Source organism: Uloborus diversus, chromosome 6, assembly GCF_026930045.1.
Source record: "Uloborus diversus isolate 005 chromosome 6, Udiv.v.3.1, whole genome shotgun sequence".
Taxonomy (NCBI): domain Eukaryota; kingdom Metazoa; phylum Arthropoda; class Arachnida; order Araneae; family Uloboridae; genus Uloborus; species Uloborus diversus.
The window spans coordinates 109,429,558-109,455,594 of NC_072736.1; the positions used below are offsets into that span (position 1 = coordinate 109,429,558).

General features: G+C 31.7%; 1 protein-coding gene across 1 annotated transcript in view; it reads right to left on the reverse strand.

Annotated features, from left to right (window-relative positions):
- LOC129224714 (solute carrier family 12 member 2-like) overlaps positions 1-26,037 on the reverse strand; it is a gene marked incomplete in the record, with an annotated part of 136,427 nt that overhangs the window by 16,063 nt on the left and 94,327 nt on the right. The window contains 16 exon segments of the mRNA XM_054859261.1: positions 2,425-2,533; positions 3,056-3,142; positions 7,703-7,817; positions 7,904-8,113; positions 9,067-9,260; positions 14,352-14,458; positions 14,647-14,781; positions 16,429-16,540; positions 16,878-16,977; positions 17,206-17,361; positions 18,086-18,187; positions 20,687-20,810; positions 22,317-22,424; positions 23,522-23,728; positions 24,820-24,944; positions 25,300-25,411. Of these exon segments, the coding sequence (XP_054715236.1) occupies positions 2,425-2,533; positions 3,056-3,142; positions 7,703-7,817; positions 7,904-8,113; positions 9,067-9,260; positions 14,352-14,458; positions 14,647-14,781; positions 16,429-16,540; positions 16,878-16,977; positions 17,206-17,361; positions 18,086-18,187; positions 20,687-20,810; positions 22,317-22,424; positions 23,522-23,728; positions 24,820-24,944; positions 25,300-25,411 (2,103 nt within the window).

The following is a 26,037-nucleotide window of genomic DNA, read 5'->3' on the forward strand; positions in this document are numbered from 1 at the left end:
CGTCTTCCTCCAAAATCGTTTCAATAGCAGTCTCTGCTTCACATATTTTATTCATACTCGAAAAAGCCTCTTTCAAATAATTTCTTTTCTTGCATCTTTCCAAACGGTTACCCTTGTTAACGCTTTTGCTTGAATCTTCCTCGTTAAAGGCTAATCTGCAGCTTGGAACAGCATTTTCTTTGAGAATTTTTTTTTCTGGCAAGCCAAGTAGTCTATTTTTCAAATCCACAATGTAATCACTTGCTACAAAATGTTCACTGCAGATTCGAGCATTCTTGGGATTGACTTTGTCGTTCCTTTTACATTTAACCAACCAAATTTTCGCAATGGCCTCATTTTTAGGAAATTGATGATACGTGAGGGAGCTTCCTTTTGTTTTTCGATTATAATTTTTGCAAGTCGCTACTGCACAATTGGGCATCTTGATTTATTGCATATTTAAAAATGAATGAAAAATAAGCTTTTAATGAAACATTCTAACAGAATAGTGCTGAAAATCTGCAAACACCAAATTTTTTGAACGAACGCGATTTGAGAAAAAATGAGACTCTAAGCACTTGATGCAAATCCTACGGCAGAAATATTCCAATGAACTTCTTGAAAAAGTGGACACACACCTGGACAAAGTCAATAAGTCACCTGTTATCAGCGATGTCAGACAGGTTTTTTTCCACCCCTTTTTCCCACGCTTCTGATAAGTCGAAACATCAAAGAGACGCACCGTCAACCCTTTCATGTTTTGGACTTGATGCTCAATTGAAGAAATTTTGAACTTATGTTAAGCAATTTTTGTTAAATGTTTTGCTTCTTGTGTACAGGTAAGTATGTTTCATAAAAAGATTTTAAATTCGAAAAAAATAAAGAATAACCACTCAGGTACACAACTATAAAACGGAAATAATTATGAAGGGATACGAATTAATACGAATTGAAATGAAAAGATGCACAAGTCATCAAATATATACATATTTTTTATTAATCTCCAATTAATTTACATTCTTAAATAATTTCATTCAATAAACATCATTGATTATGAAATAACAAAAAAGTGCCTATTATTTCGAATTCAAAGGTAATTTTTAAAAAACCACTCTGAAATCCATAACTATTCAGGGGCGGACAGGATTCCCCAAGATAGAACCAACCTTGACTCCCAAAGGTTTCAAAAAAAAAAAAAAAAAGAAAAAAAAAAAAAAACCTCGAAAGTCCACAGGTTTAAGGGGGAGGGGGAACACCCCTAAAGCGCACAGGTTTTAGTCCGTAAAAAATTAAGTAAAATAAAATAAATAAACCGAAGGTACACAGGTTCAAGGGATGAAAGAAAAACTGAGTTTAGGTTTGAGGAAGCAAGGGAAAAAAAAAAGAGGCTCAGGATTGAAGGGGTGCAAAAAAAAAAAAAATGAATGAAAAAAAAACGAAGTCACACAAATTTGAGGGTGCAAAAAAGAAAATAATAATAACCAAGGTACACTGAGGGCGCATCGGCCGGCGGGCCCGTCCGCCCCTATCACTGTCTGACCCCTTTTTTTCCCAATTATAAAAAACCTATGTTGCAGCTGCTCTTAATTTTCATCATTAGTTATTTTATTTTTGCTTCTGTGTTTTAAATTCATTATAAACTACACCCCCCCCCTCACCGAACGAAAAAGGGAATTCAATATAGGAAGGAATACTAAGAATTAAAGAATTTATTTCAAAACACTGGGATAGTTTTTGAAAAATAATTTAAATAAAGTATAAAAATTCTCCTGTTTCTTGGAAATGTCATGCCCAGGGCACGGGCAAGGGGAGCCCGTGTGATAAACAGTGCGAGCAGAAAAATTAAAATTGAAGATGCAAACCAGTATTGAGCTATGGAAATACGCAAGTCAGTGCTTCCAGGATGACGTCAGACACGGCCGTTTCCCCCCTCCTTTAGCCACTAAGCGGCGAAACTGAAAGATCAAAGACACGGTCCCACCCTCCTTTTCCTTCACCCTGTTCAGAACTGCTGACATAAACAAGCAGCGTTTAAACAGAGCCCACTCAAAGGAGGAAGAAAAGAAGTAACTTCTGAGCATGCCGCAATGGCAGAGAGTTGATAAAAAGAACTGCTGCAGGGGGAAGAAGAGAAAGGGGAATGACAAAATCAGGAATGGGAAGGGAATGGCGAATGGGAAGGGAATGGCGGCGAAAAAAAACAAAGCTGAAAGTTTTTTTTTTTTGACGTCACAGAGTGCTGGCTGCTCAAGAACGATAAGAAATATGCAATTTTTCATTTTCCCTGACATTTCCCTGATTTTCAGCCATTTTCATTTTTCCTGACAATTCCAGGTTTTCCCGGTGCTTGGCAACCCTGATGATTTTAGTGATACTCAATATGTGTGTATTATATGTTACACATATAAAACTTTAACTAAATACAAACAGAATCTGAGTTCTTACTTTGTCCTTTAATGCCAAAATTTCAGCCAGAGATATCAGATTTGGATTTTCGTTTTCAGTATCATCGCTTTCTTTCCATTTACTTATGATATTTTCAAAATCTTGTTTGCTTTAAAAAGATAAAAACAAATATCTATAATATTGCATCATATTTTTAAGGAACAAAACAGATGTGTAATTAATCTTTTGAAAAAGCATCACATATAAATAATTATTGAAATAAAATTAGAAAAACATTAAATAAAAAAAAATGTAAGAGTAAAACCTTATGAGGATAAACTTTTAAAATTGAAATCAGTTTGAAAAAAATAATGGTTATTAACTTGGAAGAAAAATAGAATGTTAAAAAAAATGATGATTTACTACAAGGTGCATGTTTTTACATACAAAAAAGAAAAACAAATTCTTTTTTATTAATTTGATATAAAAGAAAGAAAACATTAGTTCCATTTGTGTTTACGGCATTTCTACAATACAAACTTTCAGTGTGGATGATGAGAATTTTGGAACACATTTTGAAGATAATAAACCATTTAGTGAAAAAGGATTTCTTCAAAATGTTTGATGCATATAAAGGAGTGCACAATTTTTGTAAACCAAATTAAAAAATAGCAAAACTGTTAAAACTTACCTGCATTCTTTTGGTGGTTTTGTAATATCAGGTATGACCATGACGTCAGAATAGTCTATTCGAAATTTACTAAGCAGTGCAGCCATACTAAAAAACAAAAGATAGAAATGAATACTGATGAAACTAATTTCCCATTAAGAGTAGTATACTGATCAAAAATATCTGAAATTAAATCGAAATTAGTTTGTTACAAAGATTTAAAGTCTGTTTGTGAATGAAACTGTTCATCTATCAAGGCCTAATCAAACATTCGTTTCTAACTGTTGATCCAAGGCAAACACTCATTTCTTAAACCACCTGTCAGCACAATTAAGCTGAAGCTCATTGAGAGATACCATTAACACAACTAAACCTGAAGATATACATATCTAGTGCTCACACACCCTTGGGCTTAGTCTTAATATAACAAGATAACTTTTCCACTTTAGTCCACGGTTAAACAGTATTTATCTGATGATGATGCCGCATCTATATCTGGGCAATGAGGACAAAAGTTGGTGTATCTAAGCTGTCCATGAGCAGAAATCTTCATTCCCTTTAAGTGATTTGTCCTAAGTCTGGTTATAGTAGTCGATATGGCTCTGTCACAGTTCAAATCAGGAATGGAGTTTCTTTTTGCTTGTTGACCGATTAGTCTTCGGTCAGCAACAGCGTTGGCGTGAATGAGGGTTAGGGAGTTGGATGGCTGAGGAGAATTACGGGATGCCTTTGTGAGCTCATCGGCCTTCTCGTTACCAAAATGACATTGCACATTCCTAGAAGAGGGGATTGCCAGAGCCTCGAGAGTTTGGACTTCTGCCTGTTGGTTCGTGGGAGGTATTTTATTTCCCTCCTACCACACACCTAAAACCTATGGAGGTTTTCCTTTGGGTCTCCTTCCACTTTAGGCCACGGTTAAACAGTATTTATTCAAGGAATTATATTATTTATTTCAATGTCTAAAAAAGAGCTACTAATCTGGCAAATTGAAAATTAGAACAATTCACTTCAAACAAATGTAAAACTCAATAAAAATAGGCGCAATATATTCTAGAGAGAACAAAAACAAACTCCAACTTTTTTCCTCAGTAAATTAGACACATCAGGGAGGGAAAAATTCCTGTGTAAATTTAGAAATATAAAAAAATATATAAATTTAGTTCAATTTTTTTACTCAGAAATTAGGGGTACAAAAAATACTTTTTGTATTGCAGTTCAACAGATTTTGTAATGTATTCAGGAAATCATCGGAAGGTGGGCAAGACATCTGCAGAAGCAGATGCTAATAGACTGTTGCAATAAAAGAAAAAAAAAAAAACTTATGGAAATCTGCAACTGTATTTAAAGCCAGAAATCAGTAAAAATATTTTTTTGCCTAAGCTATTGTCTATGCTAATATGCAAGTGAATGGAAGTATATGACAAATAAGCTCCATGAGAACGAGCGACTTCTCACTTTATGACACTTCAGCATTCAACCAGTACTACACCGAGAAGTACTCTCTGCATGTAGCAGTTTATTCAAAAAACCCAGAGTGTTTTAACTTTTTACTTAGCTATTTGATTTTAGTTTTCCATACATATGTTAAAAGTCAATATACCATAATTTCGGGTAGATAAGCCACCCTATCATATACGCCGCACATGCAATAATTTACTAAAAACAAAAGTTCATCAGATAAGCCGCCCCATCGTATACGCCGCAAAACATGGTGCCCCACCCCCTCTCTCTATATATACATATGTACGGATGCGATCATTCATTATAGTTAGAGCAAAACTGTAACAAGAAACTGCACTTGTTGACAGATAGAAATGGAATAAACCTCGTGAAAAAAAAAAGGTCAGAAAATGCTATGGTTACACAAAAAACTAGTGTTGCCAGATGACAACTACATTTGGTTGGATGAGAAGTTTTGAAATCATTGTGTTATACTTAGCAGTTCATCAAAAAAATGTTTACCTTTTAGTTGACTCTTTTTTTTTTTTTTAATTTTTCATCGAGACATTTTAAAACATTACTCAGACTATAGGGACTCTAACTCAGACAAGTTAGCTATTCCTCCATTTTTCAACCTTGTGAAACTTATCATGTGAAACATCACGAATCTGGCAACACTGGAAAGAACAACAACAGGGAACAGCAGTAAAATCGGTGCAAACTAATGCAGGTTTAAGGGTGTAAGAAATTCAATTTAATGAAAAACCTGTTTCATAGTGCAATTTTAGAGCTCTATTAGCGTTTTTTAATGAATTTTAACATTACAGCTCGATTGGGTGAACATGAAAAGCACTAAAAAAGAAGGGTGGGGTGGGGAATTTTTTCAGATACGCCGCCTTGGCAAATACGCCGCAGATGTTAAATTTCAATTTTAAAACACGTATAAGCCGCGGCTTATCTACCCCAAATTATGGTAATATTTTTAAGTATGAACTTAATGCTTATTGCCTAAAAACTACAATCATTTCAACCAACAAACAGCCATTCTAAGAGGCAAGCTTATGACAGTTGTACTCTGTTAATACGACTACGGTTAATACAAACTAATGGTTTAAACGAACATTTGTTTGGTTTGCTATTTAACTACATTGAAAATGTCATGCTTATTACTCAGAATAAAATTAAAGTTTTGTTTAAAACAAACAAAACTTCTAACCTTTTCACAGAAAAATTTTCCCGATGGAATGCTTATTTTTTTCAACATGTTTGTGTCATTCTAGATACTGTGCTGTGACGCACTTGTCAAATCTCTTCCTATATATAAAAAAAAAAGCTGGCACACCTGTTTACCTTTGGAGAGGATAGCCTGCTTAGCAACAAAATAAAATCCTTTAGGCATTATCACCTATCCTCCCCACTATCAATCACCCTTCTTCGAATGGGTTCACACAATGAAGATGGCCGTCTCACTATTTTAGGCTCCTTCATTTAGTCTCTCCTAGAATATTGATAAGGTCAGGATAAGGCACACTATTTCATGTTTTAAACCAGCTTAGTTTTTTCTGTTTGATGCAAGGAAAAAAATGCTGGTATCTATCATGACAACCATACGTTTCTTGTAAATCAAATGTAGCATCTTTTTTAGTAATCCTTCAAAAACTAATGATGGCGAGACCATAACAGGCAATCAGTTATATAGTAACAATTAGTTATAATAGTAAAACCCTGTTTAAAATCAACATTAGCATTTTTCCTTCCCCAATTTACTAATTCACGGTTGTTACGAACAACGGCTAATACAAACAAATGTGTGAATTTTATCATTTCATATTAACAGAGTTCAACTGTACTTCAAACATTTCCTCTAGCATATCAAAAGCAAATTTTCGTGACATTCTATAAACTGTAGAGAGCCTGAATCGATACTGCTGGAGCATTTAATGGAACAAATTTAACATTTCAGTTGCTAACCAACTTACAACATATTTGAGATTAACTTTTTATTGGTATAAAATAATGTAAATATTAATTAGCACGAATGAAGTCAGTTGAGGTAAAAGGAAAGACAAGGAGAATGGAAACAAACTCTATTACCACACTTGCGGCAATTTTTGAAACTAAACTGTTGGTGAGTGAAGATTAAATAATGTATAGAAGAGATTCTGCATGCTGTCAAACAATGGTGTAGGAGTAATCATAGTTTGACGATGACATACTGTAAAGTTTCTTTTTAAAGTTTCATGGTCTTACATTTTCTTCTCCAGTCTACAAATGCAAAGTAACAAGTTTCAATTAGTTTCACTTGTTATGTGGAAAAACATTATTAAAAACAATTACTTACGAATCTCATCTTCCCACCTTTTCTGCAATGTGCCTTTTGGTAAAAACTAAGTTTTAAATTGTTTTTATTACTTTGAAGACTAAATTTCAATGTCAATTACACAGGGGTGATAGTGGACTCAAGAAAAGTTTTCTGAACACAGTGAAATTTTTGGAAACTATGAGGATGCTCAGGGGGCATCCCCCTTGGAGCGGGAGGGGGGAGGAATGCCATCCTCCCAACCCCTGTAAAAACTCTTCAAAAATGCATTCAATGTCATTGAAATCATTAAAAAAACCCGTTTTGAACTTTTTTTAAAATTCATTTTTCAGTTTCAGAATGGGCCCAAAATTTTCGGAAACAGCAACCCAAAATTTTCTGATCACAAACACTCCTGTATTACACTTTGTGTGTATTTTGCATAAATTTAGCATAGTTCAGTTTTTCAATTGTTTTTCCTTTTGAATGATCTCAGATTACATTTGGAGCATTCAAAGGGTTGCATGCAGCCTACGGGTCACAGATTGAAGATTGTTGCTGTAGGACTTCCTTAAGCTTTTAAACTGATAGTGTACAGTGCGATTATTTACCTACATCAACCTCATGCGGAAATAAATGGGGTATTCCCTTTACCCCAGAATCTCAGGAATAAAAGGAAACATGCTGGCATAAAAGGAAACTTGATTTCATTCGTTAACAAGCAGTCATATGGTTAAATTTTTCATACCCAGTTACTCTCAGAGAGAATAGCTTTGAATACAATGCACAAAATTATGCCTCAGTTCATTGAAAAGAAAGGAAAAGACCTAAAGTTAAAACATCAAAGTTCAACTTCCTTTTACCCCAACTAACCCTACTGGTTCAAAAAACTTGACCCAAACAGAAAGAAAAACATCATAGCATTTTACTTTCTCTGTTCTCTATCAAGTTCATCCTTTTTGTTTGCCAAGGAAAACACTCTGAACTTCAAGCTGCTCCACTGGGAATGAGTTGTCAGCAGATATGGTATCAACATGGTCAAACCTTACAAAATAAATTGACAACATAAATATTGTAGTCAACAGCATTTTTCAAAAAATGCAGGTGATAGAAAATGGCAAAAGAGGTACCTCCATCATCGTATAGCCACCATACATCTATCGTTCCTTTCCTTTGTTTTCTTTGGAACTGATTTACACTGGTAAGAACATCTTTCGGGAGAGCTGTAGATAATCCTTTTACAACTTGAGTACTGCTGACTCCTTTAGTACCATCTTCAACTTGGTTCTTTCTTTCAGTCGATGGAGTTGATGGTGGGGTAGATTCTCGTGAGCTGCCCGCTGGAACAAAAATTGTTAATTTGAAATTCTAATGGTTAATATGAATCAAATAACATTACAATCTAAGTATACAATATTTATTTTTGGGTGAGCTACTGGAGCGCCAAGTAATACGAGGCTTCTTGCTGATCCTATCTATTACAGACTAATAACAAACAACTTAGTAGGAATGATACAAGTGATATTTCCGCTTCAAGGTCATCTACAATTTCTCTATGGTCAAGTTTTATACTTTTAATAATGTAACAGAAGCTTAGGTAAACAAAGGTGGACCAATAGCAGCTTTTTCAACACAAATGAAATTTCAGTCTCAAGAAATATACGTAACCTACAAACTGTACTTTGATTACTTTACTTTTCAAGACATTTTAAGCAGGACACTAGAGGCCAGTACTAAGAGAAATTTGCTTGTAATTGTGCTGCTTTACAGTTAAAAGCTCTCTCCACTCCCTTATGTATCCTTTTAATGAAAAGCGTATATATTAAGAGTTAACTGATGATGATTGATGAGAAAAATTAATAAAAATTTAATTTGAAGTTTTTAATTTCAACAAAAATCAGTTGCAAGAGATTATTAAAAGATCAAAACTTTCCTGGATATTTTCATAAGCAAAATCAATAACTTTTTACCAACAATTTAATTTTAACTGATATAGTCAATTTCTCACATCACAGAAGGCAAGGTTTGCACAGAAAAGGAACATTCCACATTGGTTTGCAGTCCAGTAAGTTTTACCCTGAGCGATTGGAGCCAATTGTAGGTGATAAACACCTGTATCATTAGGAAACATTTGATCTGAGGCTATAAGGTAGGATGAGGAGAGATAAGTAACATGTGGCCAACTAGTTATGACACCAGTATTAGAGAGAAAAATAACTAACACAAGGGGTTGTAAATTTTTAAGGTATTAGAATTCAAAGTGGTAAGATCAAAACTTGTAATATTATTGCACCTTGAGACAACTGTACACTTGAGGCATTCCTAGGAAACCCATCAAGTTCTGGTTTCAAGAGTGATGGACGTCTTGATTTCTTTCCATTTGTTTGGGGAAGTTCAGTTATTTCTTCAATATCATTGAATTCAGAGTAATCCAAACCTTCTTGGAGACGGAGAATTCCCAACGACATGTGTTTGTCAAAAGCCTCACTGAAAGGCAAATAACACAGTATAATAAAAGTGAAAAGACAAAATAAATAAAAAAATTTTAATGTAAGATGTGATAAACCATCACATAATACTAAATTTATTTGTTATTGACAGAACTTCAGAGTTAAAGAGCACGTCTCATTACAAATATTTGTTTAGCCAAATTTCATGTTTATTGCACATTTACTGATATTTGTGATACACACGAGAAAATGCAGAATGAGGAAGATTATATAATCAGACCCCGAAGTGGTTTTTGGGGGGGAAAAAGTAGGAAATAAGGAATCAAAAATTGAAAAAGTAGGAAAAGTAGGAAAAAGATCACTTAAAAAAGTAGGAAAAATAGGAAGAGATGGGACTACACACACGTCAAGAGGAAACAAATTTAGAGTAAATTTTATTTCTAACGTAAAATAAATTAACAGTATTTTTGATTTAAAACTGTCCCAAAAATAAACTAACAGTACTTTTGAAGTATTAAAGGGATTTAATGGAAGGCCGAGTGGCAAAAACAAAACGAAAGAAACAAACTGACAATCATCAGTATGAAAAATAAACTGGTGAAAACAAAGATATATGAAAATAAAATTCAAACAAAGAAACACTTTTCAGCAATACAGTAATAAATTTTTAAGTATGAAAGAATTAAATGCAATATAGCGATTGCAAAATAATAATAATAATAACTCATATTTTGGGGCAATAAAATAATCTTTGTCAAAGATTTGTTTTGTCAAAAACGAAAACATTCCTTCGAGAGCTTCCATTTATCATTTGAAAATACCAACACTTTCAGCTCCTGTTGTCAAAACTATGATACAAAAAGCAAAGCAAATATTAAATTAGTTTTAGTTAAAAATAACCAGCAGCTGACATGCATTCTTGCATAAACAGGGGCAGATGTTTGAATTTGAAGAAAAAGGAAAAAGACTGAAAATGCAGAACTAAAATAAATTTGTTCTTAAATATGGGACATAAAATTTATATTAAAATAATTAAACTAAATAAATAACGAAAGAAGTAAACTAAAGGGTCTGTGTTATGTTAGGTAGTTTTAGCATTCAAAATAAATTTTTGTTTCACGCACATCATTTATGGGGAGTCAGGGGGGTCAATTTCTCCCTTCACTGGCTTTGGAAAATTAATGCTTAACTATACAAGCTTGTTCGGTTTTTGTTGTTTTAAGATAAAATTTGCATTCAGTATACATCCTTTGCTAGCCACCCCCGGGGGAAAACCAGAATGACAGGACAGTTTTAATTTGAATCAAGCAATAAAAATGAATATTGTTTTATTGGTTTGGTGATTTTTTACCTCTTTCTTGTTCCAAAATTTGTCACACACATACAAAAAAAGGAAAAATACATGCATGGTAAACATAAAATTTTTATTAAAGCAAACGATCAGTTACTAATGCTTCTTTGTGCATAAGAGCGAAGACATGTAGTTTCGTTCGATCCTCATCATACGACCAAAATATTCATTCAGAAATTGTTCTCGAAATTGAGAGTGAGGGGGGAGTACCTAGTATCAAACGCCAGCATATATCTTTTCCACCCCCCCCCCCTTTAACTAGGCGTCCTGAGTACAATAACTTATACAGTACATACTTGCTTGTGGCTCTATCCCCCAACTTATAAAAATGTAAAGAAATAACAAAAGAATCTCGCATTTAAATTGATTACCGGTTTTTCTCCAAAAATCGGGAACGTTTTGCTTGCCCATCTAGGTTTTGCCGAGGGTTATTTTTTTTTTTTGCAAATACACTCTTTACAAGGAAAGAAAATGAAATTTTATAATCATGTTTACGATTTAGAATGAACAATAATCATATTTATGCATAAAAAAAAGTTTGTTTCAGCGATAATTTTTGAAGTGATCCGTTTTTGCAAATTTCTGTTATCTGTGCCTTTTATTTTGTACTAACATCAATAGAATATGTAAGTGTACAGGTTTTTCATTTTTTGCTTCCTTACATTCCTTTTATGGCTTTTCATTGCCTTTCTGTTTAAACAGAGCTCCGTTTCACTTGTAATCAACTATACAAAAAATTGGCAAATAGGAAACTCGGCTTTTCCCGCACTTTTTGGACAGTTGGACTTTAATTAAAGCTTCTAATTGAGGGGTAAATACTATATAATTGCATCAGAATGGGTCAGTATCTGTTTCTTTATTGTTTCTCTAAAACAGTGAGACTGAAGTCAGGCGATAAAAAGAAAGGTCGATCATAAACGCCGCAACGGCATAATAAGTCACTTACGAATTAACTTTTAAACACGCACACGCCGCAGTGTTCCTGTCAATAATTACTGTAGTCAATGAATTAAAAACATAGGATTCGCTTGTTTCTTTTGCTGTTTAAAATTGAAACATGCAGAAAATTATCGGTGCGGCATCGTAAAAATAAGAAAAAACGCACAATTAGAAGTGGTATACTAAACAAAGAAAAAGTAGGAAAAAAAAGGAAAAAGTAGGAAAATAAGGAGAGAGCTCTAAAAAGTAGGAAAAAGTAGGAAAAATAGGAACTCTTCGGGGTCTGTATAATGTATATATGTTTCATTAAAAACTTCTAGGAAATGTGAAGGGAATTATTTCTGGCAGAGATAAAAAGCATTTGACTCTAACTAAAGCATTTTCTCATCTTATAAATGAAAGACACCAATGCAAGTTGAAAATGCTAGTTTAACAGAGAGCAACACCTGAAAACAAAATTTTCCAACATAATAAGCACAGGGAAAACAAACAGTAAACCAGCATATATTGTTCAGTCGGGTGATTTTGTGCCAGCATGAAGTGGAATTGTGCCACATCGTATGCACCAATCCAAAGACGTCAACTTAAGTTACGTTCATTCTCCAGAAAAGGTAACTTTTCAACACAAATAATTTTCAATTTCGAAACCTTTTGTTTTCTTTTTTTCTTCATTCTCACATGAAAGTATTACCTACTAGAAGTAACCATAAACTATGGCCAAACTAAGTTCCAATTATTTTACTCATTAATAAAATAAAAAATATTAAAAAATACCTTGTTCAAGGAAATAAAAAAAAAAAAAAAGAAGAAAAAAAAAACTTTTAATGTTTAAAAATTGAGACCAATTTAATATCAAAGTAGTAATTTTGTTAATTGTGCAACTAATGAGCCATTTCAATTATTAGTGGGAATCTAATATTAAGCGCTCGGAATTCAAGTATGGCTTAATTAGTAGTTATCCTTTTAGTTCAAATATGTGTTAAAAAATAGTATTTACTAAATTTGAGAAAATACTGGCAATTTATAATTTTGGTAGAATGCCTAAGATTGATGTAGTTCCCCTCATTCATTTATTTTCATCTCAGAAATAATGACATTGACAAGGTCTGTCAAGGTGGTGAGGAATTTTCCATTAATATAGGCGTAATGGATACATTTTTCGGGAAAATCTTTTTTCCCTCGTTGCTACGATTTACACATGTTAAGCATATGAACACATGTTCACTTCTTTTTTTACATTAATGTACATCCTTGAAATTCAAGTTCATGGAAGTGAGAAGTCAGAACAACCACAATTAGTTTTTAAAACAAAATCTATCTTCTCGTTTTTCGACAAAAATCTCATAACTTCTTTATGGCTGAAAATAAACAAGGGGGCTTTCTTGTATCATGAAAAATAAAATTTGATTTCCTTTCGGCAATGTGTTAATGAGGAATGGCATTTTATGTTTAGGTAATGGAGGTGTTACTATGCGATATGACTCCTTGTCCTACTAAAACAATTAGTATTTGAGACACTTGTGAAAGGAATAATAAATAAATATGTATATACTTTTAATTAAACAAGTTATTAAGCAACATAAACAGTCACACGTGTGACATGCCACGGAGGTGAGAATTCACATGTTGTGAACCAAAAATATACTAAAATAAAAATTATTTTTAAAAAATTGTTTGTAAGTGTAAATAGATATATTTTTGATGAAATTAAAAAACATTAGTAAATGAATTGTTCGTTAAAGTTTTTAGTGTAAAAGGTGTGTGACAGAAAAGTTACACTTTTTGAAGAATGACCCTTATGGGAAACATAACGAATGCAATGTGCCGCATATTTCAAACCTTTCATCTATTATAAAAACAACACCCTACTTTTATAGTTATGCCACAGCTTTCAAAGTCAAATTATCTCGTATGACGGTAATAAAAAAAATCAAATACATACCAATTCACATTATTCACCTTTTCGCAAATAGTTATAAATGTCTAAAAAGCATTAGTTGCAATGAAAAAACAAATTCAACAAAGTTGTTCCACCATAATACTGTTCTTGAAGAAAAGCAAGTTGTCTATCTTTTCATCAGAAAATAATGAAATATATAAAGTAAAATTACATCAGATTAATACTTTGCAAAAAAAGAAAAAGAAAAAAAGGTAATACAGTAAAATTTATATTAACAGATATAATACTTAAGGGAGTTCATACAATTACCACTATTGAAACTAGAGGGATATATTGTTGCACCAAGAAGCAGATAATTTGAGCTTGATTTGACATGTCTGTGACATTTAAATTTAAAAAAAAAAGGGGGGGGACCAAAACAGGTGGAAACATTCAAAAGAGCAAAGAACGTTCTTGATTGGATCAAAAGAGTTCAATATTCTAGACTTGTAGTCAAAGAGAATTTTAGATGGAAAAAAGGGGAAAAAGGATAGAATGCTCTTTATTATACTAAATGAACTTTGAAACTAAATTATCAGTGCAAAAGGATGGGAGAAACAATTGTTCCTGAGAAAAATCAGTTTACAGCAATACAAATATGCATAGAATATCAATAAACTGAAGAGCGATTTATATCATATCGTACACAAATTCACAGGGATCTCAACATATTACTGTTATAGAGGGATTTATTGTTGTGTTGGATATTGCTGCAGCAAGGATCTGCTGCATGATGGGATATTCTTTAGGAAAATATTTAATCTCTATCCCCACAAAGTTCAAAAATCTGCTACATTTGAAATAACTAGTAATTTATAGGAAAGGTTGCAGTTCAAATGATTATTCAATACACTTTTCTAAAATAAAATTATGCTTAAAAAGGAGGAAGTTTAACTTACTGGATAACATTAAAATACTCTTGAACATCTTCCAAGCTGCAATCCTGCCAGTTTGATTTATAGCCCATGAATAAAACATTGGGTTTCATTTTTCCTATTCCAACAACCTATAATATAAATTATAAAAGTAAAAAAAATATGTGCATACCCATACATTTAGTTTCATTTCTTTCTGCTCTGACAAAATTAAAAACCTTTGCATTTTGTTCGGAATCATGAAAAAACATATGCATAAAATGTTTGCATACATGTGTATATACATATCAAACCATGGATTTGTATTACAAGAAAATACCTGCATAAGTGATTTAGCCCCACGAGAAAAACTTTCATCCTCTATCAAAGAATAAAAAGCTTTGATTTTTCTTTTGTGCAGAAACTGATATGCTTGTTTTGAATAAGCTGCTCGAACTCTCTGAGTTAAAGGTGCCTAGAACAATAAAAATTACATGAATATTTTTCTGAAAAATTTGGTAACTATTATAAAATATATTTCAGAATCAAAATATTACTATGCTGGTGTATGGTATTTTGGCAAGAAAAAGTCCCCCCCCCCCAATTTAATTTTCTTTAGCAGACTGCGTATGCTCATTTTTAAAAACCAAAAATATGGAAATTTGCAAAAAAATTTAAAGGATACTAAAAAAGAAGATTTCTTTTGATAAAACTTCCTAAAGAATAAATGCAAAATGTCTTCCTTATTTGTTTTAATATTAAATTGCCACGAATGAAAGTTATGCCTCAACCATGAAATAGCTTTATCATGTAAACTACAAACAGTAATGTAGTTGTGATGATTAATTACTGATAAAACATCCTACTGAAAAAATATCCTAAGATTTTTTTTTTTTTTGTAAAAATAATGCACATAGTTTTCAAACCTTCTTTTCTTTTGGCGAGTAGGCATGCTTTCACATTTTTTTTTTTTTTTTTTACTACAAATACCATCAGATCCACTTAATCAGGTAACAGATAAATAAATTACGAGAATAAAACTTCCTAGAACTAAATATTTCCCCGCAGGAAAATGTTTAACATCTCTGCTCAATTGAACACTTTCCCTGGATAATCCAATAAGAATGGGCTGCTCTTTTAATATTTTTGGTAAGAAAAATTTGGAACAAATTTAAAAAATAACTAAGTCAGCATAAAACAAAACTGAAATTTTGCTGTTTTGATGGACTATGCTGGAAGCAGAAAGTAGAATGTTCCATAAAGCTTTTGAAAATAAAAATGATATTTTTTCCAGTAAACATTACAGCCAAAACGCAGCCCTCGGACCAGGGGAATAACGGGGGGCCTTGAAAATCTATATGGGATTATAATGTTCCTTAAAGATTGTTTGGAAAGGAGATACACAAAAGTGCTCCCAAAACACTTTCAGCAAGCAATCCCTTATCTGTTTCAAAAGTTATGCAGGGAGACGTGATAAAACAAAGAATTTGTAATTTAAATTCTAAGTTACTTAAATTTTGAAAATTATATTAAAAAAATTGATTATTATATTATTTTGTTGTTTATTGAACATATTTTGAAATGTTTTACCACTAACATTCATTACTTCTTTTAAATAGCTTCTGATTTATTATGTTTTTAGACAACTGTTATCAGTTTATAAACATATTTTCCTGCATGATCGAATAATTTATGTTGAACCCCACAGTATTTGTTTAAGCAGGGATGACATTATATCATTAAGTGGATTATCTTTTATTGTATTAACACAAACTAGAACATTGAGTTAAGTAAGAAGAACACTTAAGTAAGATAAAACATAATGCATAAATCTGAAGTTTAAATTACTGTTCCAATATTTGAAAACTGCTATCATAAATACATTTTTCTTCATTTGCAGTTTTAAAAATATACACGTTACAGTTATTGCTATTTGTACTACTTGAAAACATTAATTCTTGTCTAAGATATAAAGTTCTAGCTTTAAAAAAAAAAAAAAAAAAAAAAAAAAAAAAAAAAAAAAGAAAGAAAGAAAGAAAGAAAGAAGGGGAAGGGGGTGTTAAAAAAAAAATGCCACTTTAGTACATGAATAATACACACTACACACAAATTAAAATCTTACTTTTGAAATATGTCCGCAAACCAACAAACTAATTTTTTTGGTTATGTGATAAGCAAAATCAATTAAAGGTGGTCTACTGCTTGGACAACCAGTCAATACAAGAATTTGAGGCCTATAATAAAGACATGGTTTATCTAAGAAATTTTTTTAAAATATAAAACGACAGTTCAATTTTAAGTAATAGTATGATAACTGTTATTTACAATCATGTAATTTTGTAATGAATGTTCTTACTTTTTTAAAACTTCATTCTATTTATGACTTTTAGATTGCAACTTAGTTCACTCTTAGAAATGGAGTATGAAAGATTCAAAAGACAATAGTAAGAAATATAACATTCATTTTTTTTAGCGTGAGCGAAAATAATAAATTTTGTCATAACTATTCTTATGAAATATCAAAAGATATTATCTAACACAAAACCTAAAAATAGTAAAACAGGGAAATACCGGTAGTTCTTAACATGTTCATGAACTTGATTAAGCCTAAAAGCAGAGCTTAAAGCTGTCTTGTATGTCTGAGCTTGAGTAGATGAACCCCAGTTTACATCTAAGAAACAAAGAAAAAAAAGCTAGGGTTCAAATAAAAAATTACAAGATTCATCTTGACTTTGAATTTCCTACCCCTTTCATATAAAAGCATAAAATAAGTATGTATAATATATATAAATGAGTAGAAATAAATTCTACATGAATTTTTAATTTACAGTAAACAAAACAGCCTTAAATTTATAAATTCAAAGTTAGAATACTCTGAAGAACATTGAATTATTTATACCTGGCTTCCGATGATAAATGTAGATATATAATCCTAAAACGATAGCAAAGGTAAGCAATGCTGTCCACCAATTCATAATAAACATGACTGAAAGACACAGAATTGCACCCAGCAAGCTTAACCAGAGATTGTAATATTTAAAAGATGGACGGAAACCTAAAAGTAAATTATTAGTATTAAAGAAGGTTTAAAAAAAATTGTCCAGTATTTAAAAATAATACAATATTTTTCTTTGAAAATCAATCATACAGAGCACATATAATGATCAGTTTAAAAACTGATCCACAAAAATGGTGAACTTGAAAAAAAGCAATAATAGAAATTGAAGTAGTAATAATAATAATAAAGTAATTTAAAAGCATGTAAAACTTATTACTAAAAACATGTAAATAAAATCAAATGAGTAATGAGGAGAGGAAGAATAAAACATGAAATTAAGAAACTTTGCGAATATGCAGAACCAATCATTAAAGTTGTGATGTTAGTATATGTTAAAAGTAGTATTTTATAACTTTTGGATTTTAAACACTTAAAGAAAAAGTGTGAAGGCTAGGATGACAGAATAAACTAAAACAATAATTTCAGACCAGCCAAGTGGTGATGAAAGGAGGAGGGAGAGTATTTCATAAAAACATTTATACACTGCAACACCTTTTTAAACCCTATTTAATCTACATTACTATTTTATACAGTGTATCTTTCACCAAAGCAGAAACAAGAATCTTTAAACAAATTTAAGATTAAAAACATACGTAAGTTGAGACTAAAAAAGAAATATAGTTGCAAAATTAAATATGAGTTTTGAATTTCATTTATATGTTCAAAAAAAAAAAAAAAATCATTATACTTGATTTTTAAAAAATAGAATCTTGAAAAGTACCTGGAGATCTTGCAAAAGTTGCATGAAAACATGAAAAGTTTATCAAACAGTATGCAGCTAAAAAGAAATTGGATATAATAGGAGCAATTGCATTCAATTCACCTAAAAAAATTAAAGGAAATTTTTAGTTGTAGAAAAAATTTACTACTGCAATAACAAAAATATTATAAATTTTATGTTATGTAATGCATTCATGATTTTAACCAGCTTGCAGTTGGGTATTTGCATTGTTGCAACTTAAATACACAACATGTACTGCAATAGTGTGAAAGAGTTTATTAACAATTGCCATAACTATACAGCCCTACAGAGAACAATAATCACAAGTGCTGAAAGTAATGATTTTATTATTATTTACTTATTACTTTTTATACAGGAATTCATAGGCGGATTTAGGACCGAGTTCCTGGGGGGGCAGTCATGTTTCGGTTTGTTTTCCTGTGATGCATAAGGCCATGCTTTACTTTTTTTGTGTGTCGTTTTCATTAATGTGTGTTTTAATGCTGTCCTTTTTGAATTGACCTTAAGAGGAGTGATTGGCATCAAGAGAGTGACGCAAGGCTCCCTTTTAAGTGGGAAATAGAATATCTCCAATTTTAGGGGGTCCGGGGGTTTCTCCCCCGAAGGAAATTTAGTAAAATGGATATAAAATTCTGTATTTTGAAGCCTTATAAAAGTTAATTGATAGACAAAAATCTCAGAGGAAAAATAGACAAATAATTAAAAAAAAAAAGTTTTATGATTTAAATGTGCTTTGTGATGTAAGTTAATACTTTAAAAGAAATGGTATACAGATTTAGAAAATAAGTAACATGAGAGTAACATACTACTTATTTGAACCATTCATAATTTATGCACTTGATAAGAAATAAAATTGAAACACACTTTGCTTAGGAGTTTCAAAGAGTTGTCTAATTATTTTCAAGGTTTGGTTGGTTAGATTGGGTGTTTTGGCACAAGAGCCCCTCCAAAAGCTACTAGGAGGTACCTAGTAGGCTATACTGCGCCAATTCTTTTCAAGGATTCTAGAACATTAAATAATTTAAGGCACCTCATTTGCATTTTCGAGTCTCTGAAATTGAGTACTAGATTATACAGTTGTACATTTAGACATGTTTTCAGCACCCCAGTGACAGCTGTACTATTTAATGTTCTTCTTTTTCTTTTCTTTTCTCCCATCAGAAAAGGACATTCACTAATCTCTTCATTTTCATTGAACTATTCAAAAAAAAAAAAAAAAAAAATTCTTTTTGTTTTAAGATTTTGGAAGATATGTTGTTACTATATGAAGTCCTCCCAAAACTGGAGGTCATTGCCCTCTATGCCCCCCTCTCCTATAAATCCACCCATGCCTTTCTGCACTATTCAAAAAAGAAAAAAAATAATGATTTCCTTAAAAATTTTTTGGAAGATGTGTTATTACTACATAAAGTCCTCCCAAAACTGGGGGGGGGGCATTGCCCCCCCCCCCCATAAATCCGCCCATGGCAGATGCTAAAATATTGCAGTACAATAACATATAACTTACATAAATTCCATAGGCTTATTTTCAATGTGCAAACAGAAAACTGCATGAAAATGAGTTAAAATACAATAAAAGAAAACATCATACTCAAGCAATGTTTGCTGTTTAGCACTCTATTTGACTCATATATTTTGTTTCAACCAGAAAACAAAGTTTCCTTTTGTAGTTGATTTTTTTGGCAGGAGAGGTGCTATGGGGGGAAAAACTTAATACAGTGGAACCTCAGAAATCCAACTCCAGGAGAAAGAATATTCTGCACAACCTGGACAGCTTGTGAAGTGAAGGCCTAAAACTACATTTGAAAAGAGGAAAACCAATAACTAGGTTTCAAAAGCTAAGTTAGTGTTTTAATCAAAGCTATGTTTTGAATACAATGTGTTATAGAGCTCTGTACTTGATTTTGTAGAATTTGTAATCTTTTGTTGATGTAACTTACTGACTTGGCTTGATTACGCGATGTACCACCAACAACACATGAACATTACATAAGCTAAAGTATAATGTTGACGGTGTATTAAGAACTCATGCTTTATGAAGGGGTAAAATTACTCTGTTATTAGCTCTAAAATATTTTCAGATTACTATTGAGTTAATAACAGGTTTGAAACATTTGAACTAGTAAGTTCAAAAGCCTCAAATTCACAGTCCATCTTAAGTTGGGTATATTCAAATTAAGCGGAATTCAGACAGGGCTCAGCACCCATTAGTTCGGATTCCTGAGACCCTACTGTGTTTTGGCTTATACGCTATTTTTATTAATAAGGAAATAGTGTGATTTGGCGAACCAAAAGCAGGTGGGAAAATATTACTTCAAAAGAATACATAATGTATTAGTCAATTTTTCACACATAATGAATGAGGATCACAGAACTATCTTTAATTTTTAAACTGAAAACAGGAGTAAATACATCCTGTTACATTTTTGGACATCACATGGTCAGAAATGTACTGAACCAAAACTTTAATATAAATTCACATGCTAAGCATTGATAAAGCACTATTAAAGCACAAATGAGGTTTTTTTTTAAAAATGGAATTAATCAGTTTGGCAATTGAGGCATCCAAATTTAACTTACCAATTGCAACACAACCAGTACCAATAACAAAAGCTAGACAGTAGCCACGTCTGGGTTCATTGCCTTTCCCATATCCTCGAGCAAAGAAATGAATATGTGGGAACAGCTTATCTTTGCACAATGCCTAATAGTAAACAATAAGTATGCATTAATGAGGCGATTGTAAAGATTATTTTATAAGATTTGTAAAAATAAGAACAAAGTACAATAAAATATACAGTTATGTAAAGGTTGAACATGTTGAAAAATAAATACATTCTACAATGGGAGTGTTTTATCATTGAAGCAGAAAGTTTGAAGTCGCAAACAAAACATTCAGGGCAGCTGAGAGCAGAGTCAGGCTCCTCGTTAATTTGGTAGTCTCACATATAAGTTTTGAAAATTACACTCCCATACCTGTCAACAGTCCAAGGAAAAGATGCAGTAGATTTTCAACTATCAAACTAAAAACAATCATATGGAAATACATGGACTTCATGTATGCATAACAGGGCCCAATACAGGCTGATTTTGCTACCGTTTTTCGGTACCTTCACAAAAATCTTAATTTGAAATCGGTACTTTCACAAAAATCAAGTAATAAAATCAATAGCTTCACAAAAACATCGAAAATTTCACAAAAATTAGCATTTTAAAATATAAAATTTGTTTCTCTGTTCAAAACAAAATTTACTCATAAAATAAAATTCTAAGCAGGTTTACATGAACAATCGCTTAAATAGAAACCTTTTTGTAGTATTTTAACTAACTTTTAGTTGTTTCTCGCCTAAGTGTATTTATGCAATATTATCGCAATCTTTCAACATCTGTTTTGGGAAACCATTTTTCTCATAATTTCCTATATTGTATACAGTACATAGCCCATTAAGCTGAAATTACGATGGTATTTTTCATACTTCTTAGGTTTTTAGCTTCCCCCCCCTCCCCAAAAAACGAAATTTGTTAAAACTAGTACTAGATGACATTTTCTCTTGTTCTACTTCTCTTTTACAAAAACTAGGATGCCTCTAAAATTTCACAAAAACAATGCTGATAAAAAAAAAAAAACTTCCACAAAAATAGAATGATGCAATACTTTCACAAAAATAGGTAGCGAGAAAAAAATCCTGGATTGGCCCCTGCATAAAATAATTGAATTGGAAGAACGAAAGTTAAATTAATACTTAATGTACAGTTAAAACATATTTTTTGATCAAACAAAAAAGCATTGATAATGTTGTGCTAAATTTCAAAATTTTCACACCATGGAGTACATACGTCTAGATAACCTTCGTAAAAATTAATTTTATAGGTTTTTTTCACAAAAAACCCTAAATAAAAGATTTTTCCCAAAGATTTGTAAAATCCAGTAAATTTTTAATAAAAAACGGAGAACCGGAGAAATGCTCAAAATCCAGGCAACAACTGGAAAAATCACTAGTGTTGGCAGGTGTACGACTACTCTGATACTGATCAGGGCACTACAACAGTTCAACCCCTAGTCTCCGACTAGGCTGACATGGCCTTTGTTCCACCTTAAAAACATTGGGCACCATTTTAAACCACTTTCAGCATTTGCTTGCTTTTTGTCTTGAAGAAAGGTGAGAGTATTTCAAAACACACTTTTCAAGAAAAAGCAAACAATACTAACTTGAAACACTTTAGGAGCACTAACAAGGCTAGCAAGAGCAGATGACAAAGTAGCAGCAAATATACCAGCATAAATGATAGGTCCGAAAGCAGATACAGTTTCCATAACCTAACAAACAAAAGACATAAAACATTTCATTTTTTGAAATATATATATAACTGTATTAAACACCTGAAATATATCATATACAGTGGTAATCTAACTATCCGAATCAATAGGAAACCTATTCCAATGACCAATTCCGACCTCATTTGGATAATTGGATCTTAATTAATTAATCTGTTTCAATTAGTAATCTCTGAAAATTAGTAATCTATCTATGTGTTTTGAAAATGGGAGAAAAAAACATTTTTAAACATAAGAGTTTATAATTAATTTCATGACAAGTCAACACTTTTATATGTTAAAGTACTTATAAGTGCTCTGTATTAGAAGCCAGTAATTGAATTGCAGTACAAGACTACTTATCATCTCAAAGATATTCGTGCTGCACTTACACTAACTTTGGCTAATCTTTTTTTCCCTGACATTTTGAATAGCAATTTGGATAATCAGCAATTTGGAAAGTCGTAGTTTGGATAATTGGAGTTCTGCTGTAATTAAAACAATAACACTGTGAATTCAATAAGTGAGATGCTTAATTTTTAAAAAAATGTAGGAGCAGATGAAAGAAACTTCTACTATTAATTTTTACTCAAGATTCTGTTCCAGAAAAAATCTGCAGCATTCTGCTTCGGATTGATGTCATAACTCCTACCTTAAACTGTCTCCAGTTGCGTAATTTCTATGCAGAGAGACTTTGAGGGAGAAGTTATGACACTGATCTGAAGAGGAATGAGGTAGTGCAGGTGCCCGAATAAATTTCTCAGAGACCCAAAATGATTTTTTATTCTAAGTTGTTAAACAGCACAACATGAAAACATTACAAAATTCAGCCATTGAAAATATCTTCAGAAAATTATAAAAATTTATTCCTCTTTAAAACAACAATATACGCTGTACTAACTGTTTAATTGCTAGCACGATTATTACCAAATTAATTTTTACCGAAAAATGGGTGAATTACATTTGGTTCTAAGAAGAAGTAAAAAATCATAAAACTACCTTTCTTTAAATGAAAAGAATCCGATTTTATTAGTACTTATTTATGTATAAGTAATATTAATAATTCATTTATAAAGATAAATAAGTTGATAAAAAATTACCCCGTAGTAATTCATGAGTCCGTATTCACAAACAGATGACTGAGCTAAAGAACAATTTCTGATATCTTCTGTAATTGAAGTAACCGCTTCAACTGCATTGGCGTCCCTCAACATAACAGAACCAGCCGTGAACGCAAACCACAAGTAACTGACTGTAGTGATAGCTATAGCGAGAAAGGTTCCTTTGGGAATTGCAGTTTGTGGATCCTAAAAATAAAAATTATCATGTTTAAAATATTAATTTTACTGAATTTATGGACATCTGTAAGCACCAAAAAAAAAAAATAATATTGCAGGAAGGGTAGCACAATACTTTTAAAACTAAACTTTGTTTAAAAAAACTTGAAAAATTATTATTTTTCAAATTGATTTTCAGAAAATTAAGGTTGCATTTTTATACAAAGTATACTAGTCAGTGTCAAATGTAAAAACATTATTACATGTGCTTTACGTAACAGCTAGAATCAATCAAGCCGATAAAAAACAAACTCATCATCATAAATTAATAATAAAAACAACCCAAAAATATAGAGATTTCTTAGCTTTAACGAAAAAGCTAAGAAAATGATATTTTAGGCAGTAAAAGCAAGAATATGAGACCTCCATTTCAAAATCCAAAAATTCGGAACTTTTTCTAATAAATCTTTATATTAAAAAAAAATTTCCTTTACAGTTTCAAATGTTTGGCAATTACTTGTTGAAAACACAGTTATTTCAGTTCAGCTTTTCTTTCATGCTGCTTTTGGATGCCACCTGTTATGGGTAAATAAGCATTTTGCTGAAATTCTGCAGCAAACTTTTAACATCTACTTTCAGTTAAAAATAATGCTTTTTTTCTTCTCATAAGTATGCAATACAAAGCGTATTGAACAAAAGTAAAACATTATTTGTAAAATATGATTGATTTATTGTATTAATCAGCACATCGCATAATAATATAAAGTAAGATCCACAGACTACACACTGCTGCAAACTATCTCTAACTTTTGTTTCAGCATCATGAAGTATACTTTCATTTGGATTGATCAAAAAATAAAAGAAATTTAACTCAAACATTAGGAAAATATGAAAAACATGACAAATAACTTATAACAGGAGAGTTTTCACTATTTTTTGAGTCAGAATCTAAAATGCAGAATGGTCATGGTCCCAAGCATTCCGAATTGGGATTACCATACTGTAGTTTATAGAAAAGAAATTTTCAGTACCTTTTAAGGAAAGGAGTGCACATGAATCCTGTGAAAAATGTTACAAAATGGTTCAAAAATCACATTATTGTTACAAGAAACAATACTTACAGCTAAATCTCCTGAAATATTTGCCCCAGCTAAAATTCCTGTAGCAGCAGGAAAGTAAACAGAAAATACAGAGATAAATGTTTCACCTCTAAAATCAGGTCCAAAATTTTCTGCCATGACATTCACTGAAAATAATACATTTAACAATGAAGCTTAAAAATAACACTCAGAAATTAAGATATAGTATTTTAAAATTCATGATTATAATTTCTAAAACAATATTTCAATCACAACAATATAGTTTTAGTTTAAGTAGTAGTAATTTCTATGAATATGCAGAAACTTAAGAGTAGTTAAAGAATTAATTTACAATTATGAACATCTAAAAAACAACTATACCCTAAAACACAGCACTACAATAAAACATATACAATTAGCATTAAAGTTATTTTGCATTTTTTGAAAACTTATGTCCCAAAATATAAAATTGCTACATAAGCAAACATAATTCCTCAAACTTAACAGGTATGTATTACTTACAATCCCATCCTACAAAGCCAAGGGATTTTTTCAGTGAATTTGGTGGAATGAAGGATCCAATTACAAAATCAGCCATTGAAACAAGCAAAATTATAAGCAGCACTATTTGGGCCTGAAATAAAATAAATGAATAAATAAATAAGTATGCAAGTTCATGCATTCAAAATTATTTTTGAGCCTTAAACAATTATATTTCCCTAGGTCTGTCATTTCTCATTTCTACAGGGGGAGGGGGAGTCATAGGGCATATTGTATCCAAACACAACACAAACCATGCCTGTAAATCAAGACATTCATTTCTCAAAGTCAAGGAGGTCAGAGGGAGGGGACAATTTCCCATTCCTGACCTTCTTAAATGACAGGACTGCATTAGCATATCTAAAATAAGAGATTATTTCAAAAGCAAAATAATTTAACAAAATAACAAAGATTAACTTATTGTGCAAGCATTAAAAGTTCTATACGGTATAACCTCGATTTAACGATTGTCAAGGGACTGGAAAAAGTTATCGTTAAATCATGGATATCGTTAAATCGAGGAGCATAGACATTTAATACAGTCAAAACCAGACCAGTGAAATGTATCATTAAATTGAGGAAATCGTTAAATCAAAGTTATAGTGTAATTTGTAAATGCTATTTAAACCAGATTCAACTTGAAAGGTTTCCACCATCATGAACAACTTCCCTGTGAATTCAAAGTTACAAAGGGCTTCATGTCTGATCAACTGCAGTTTC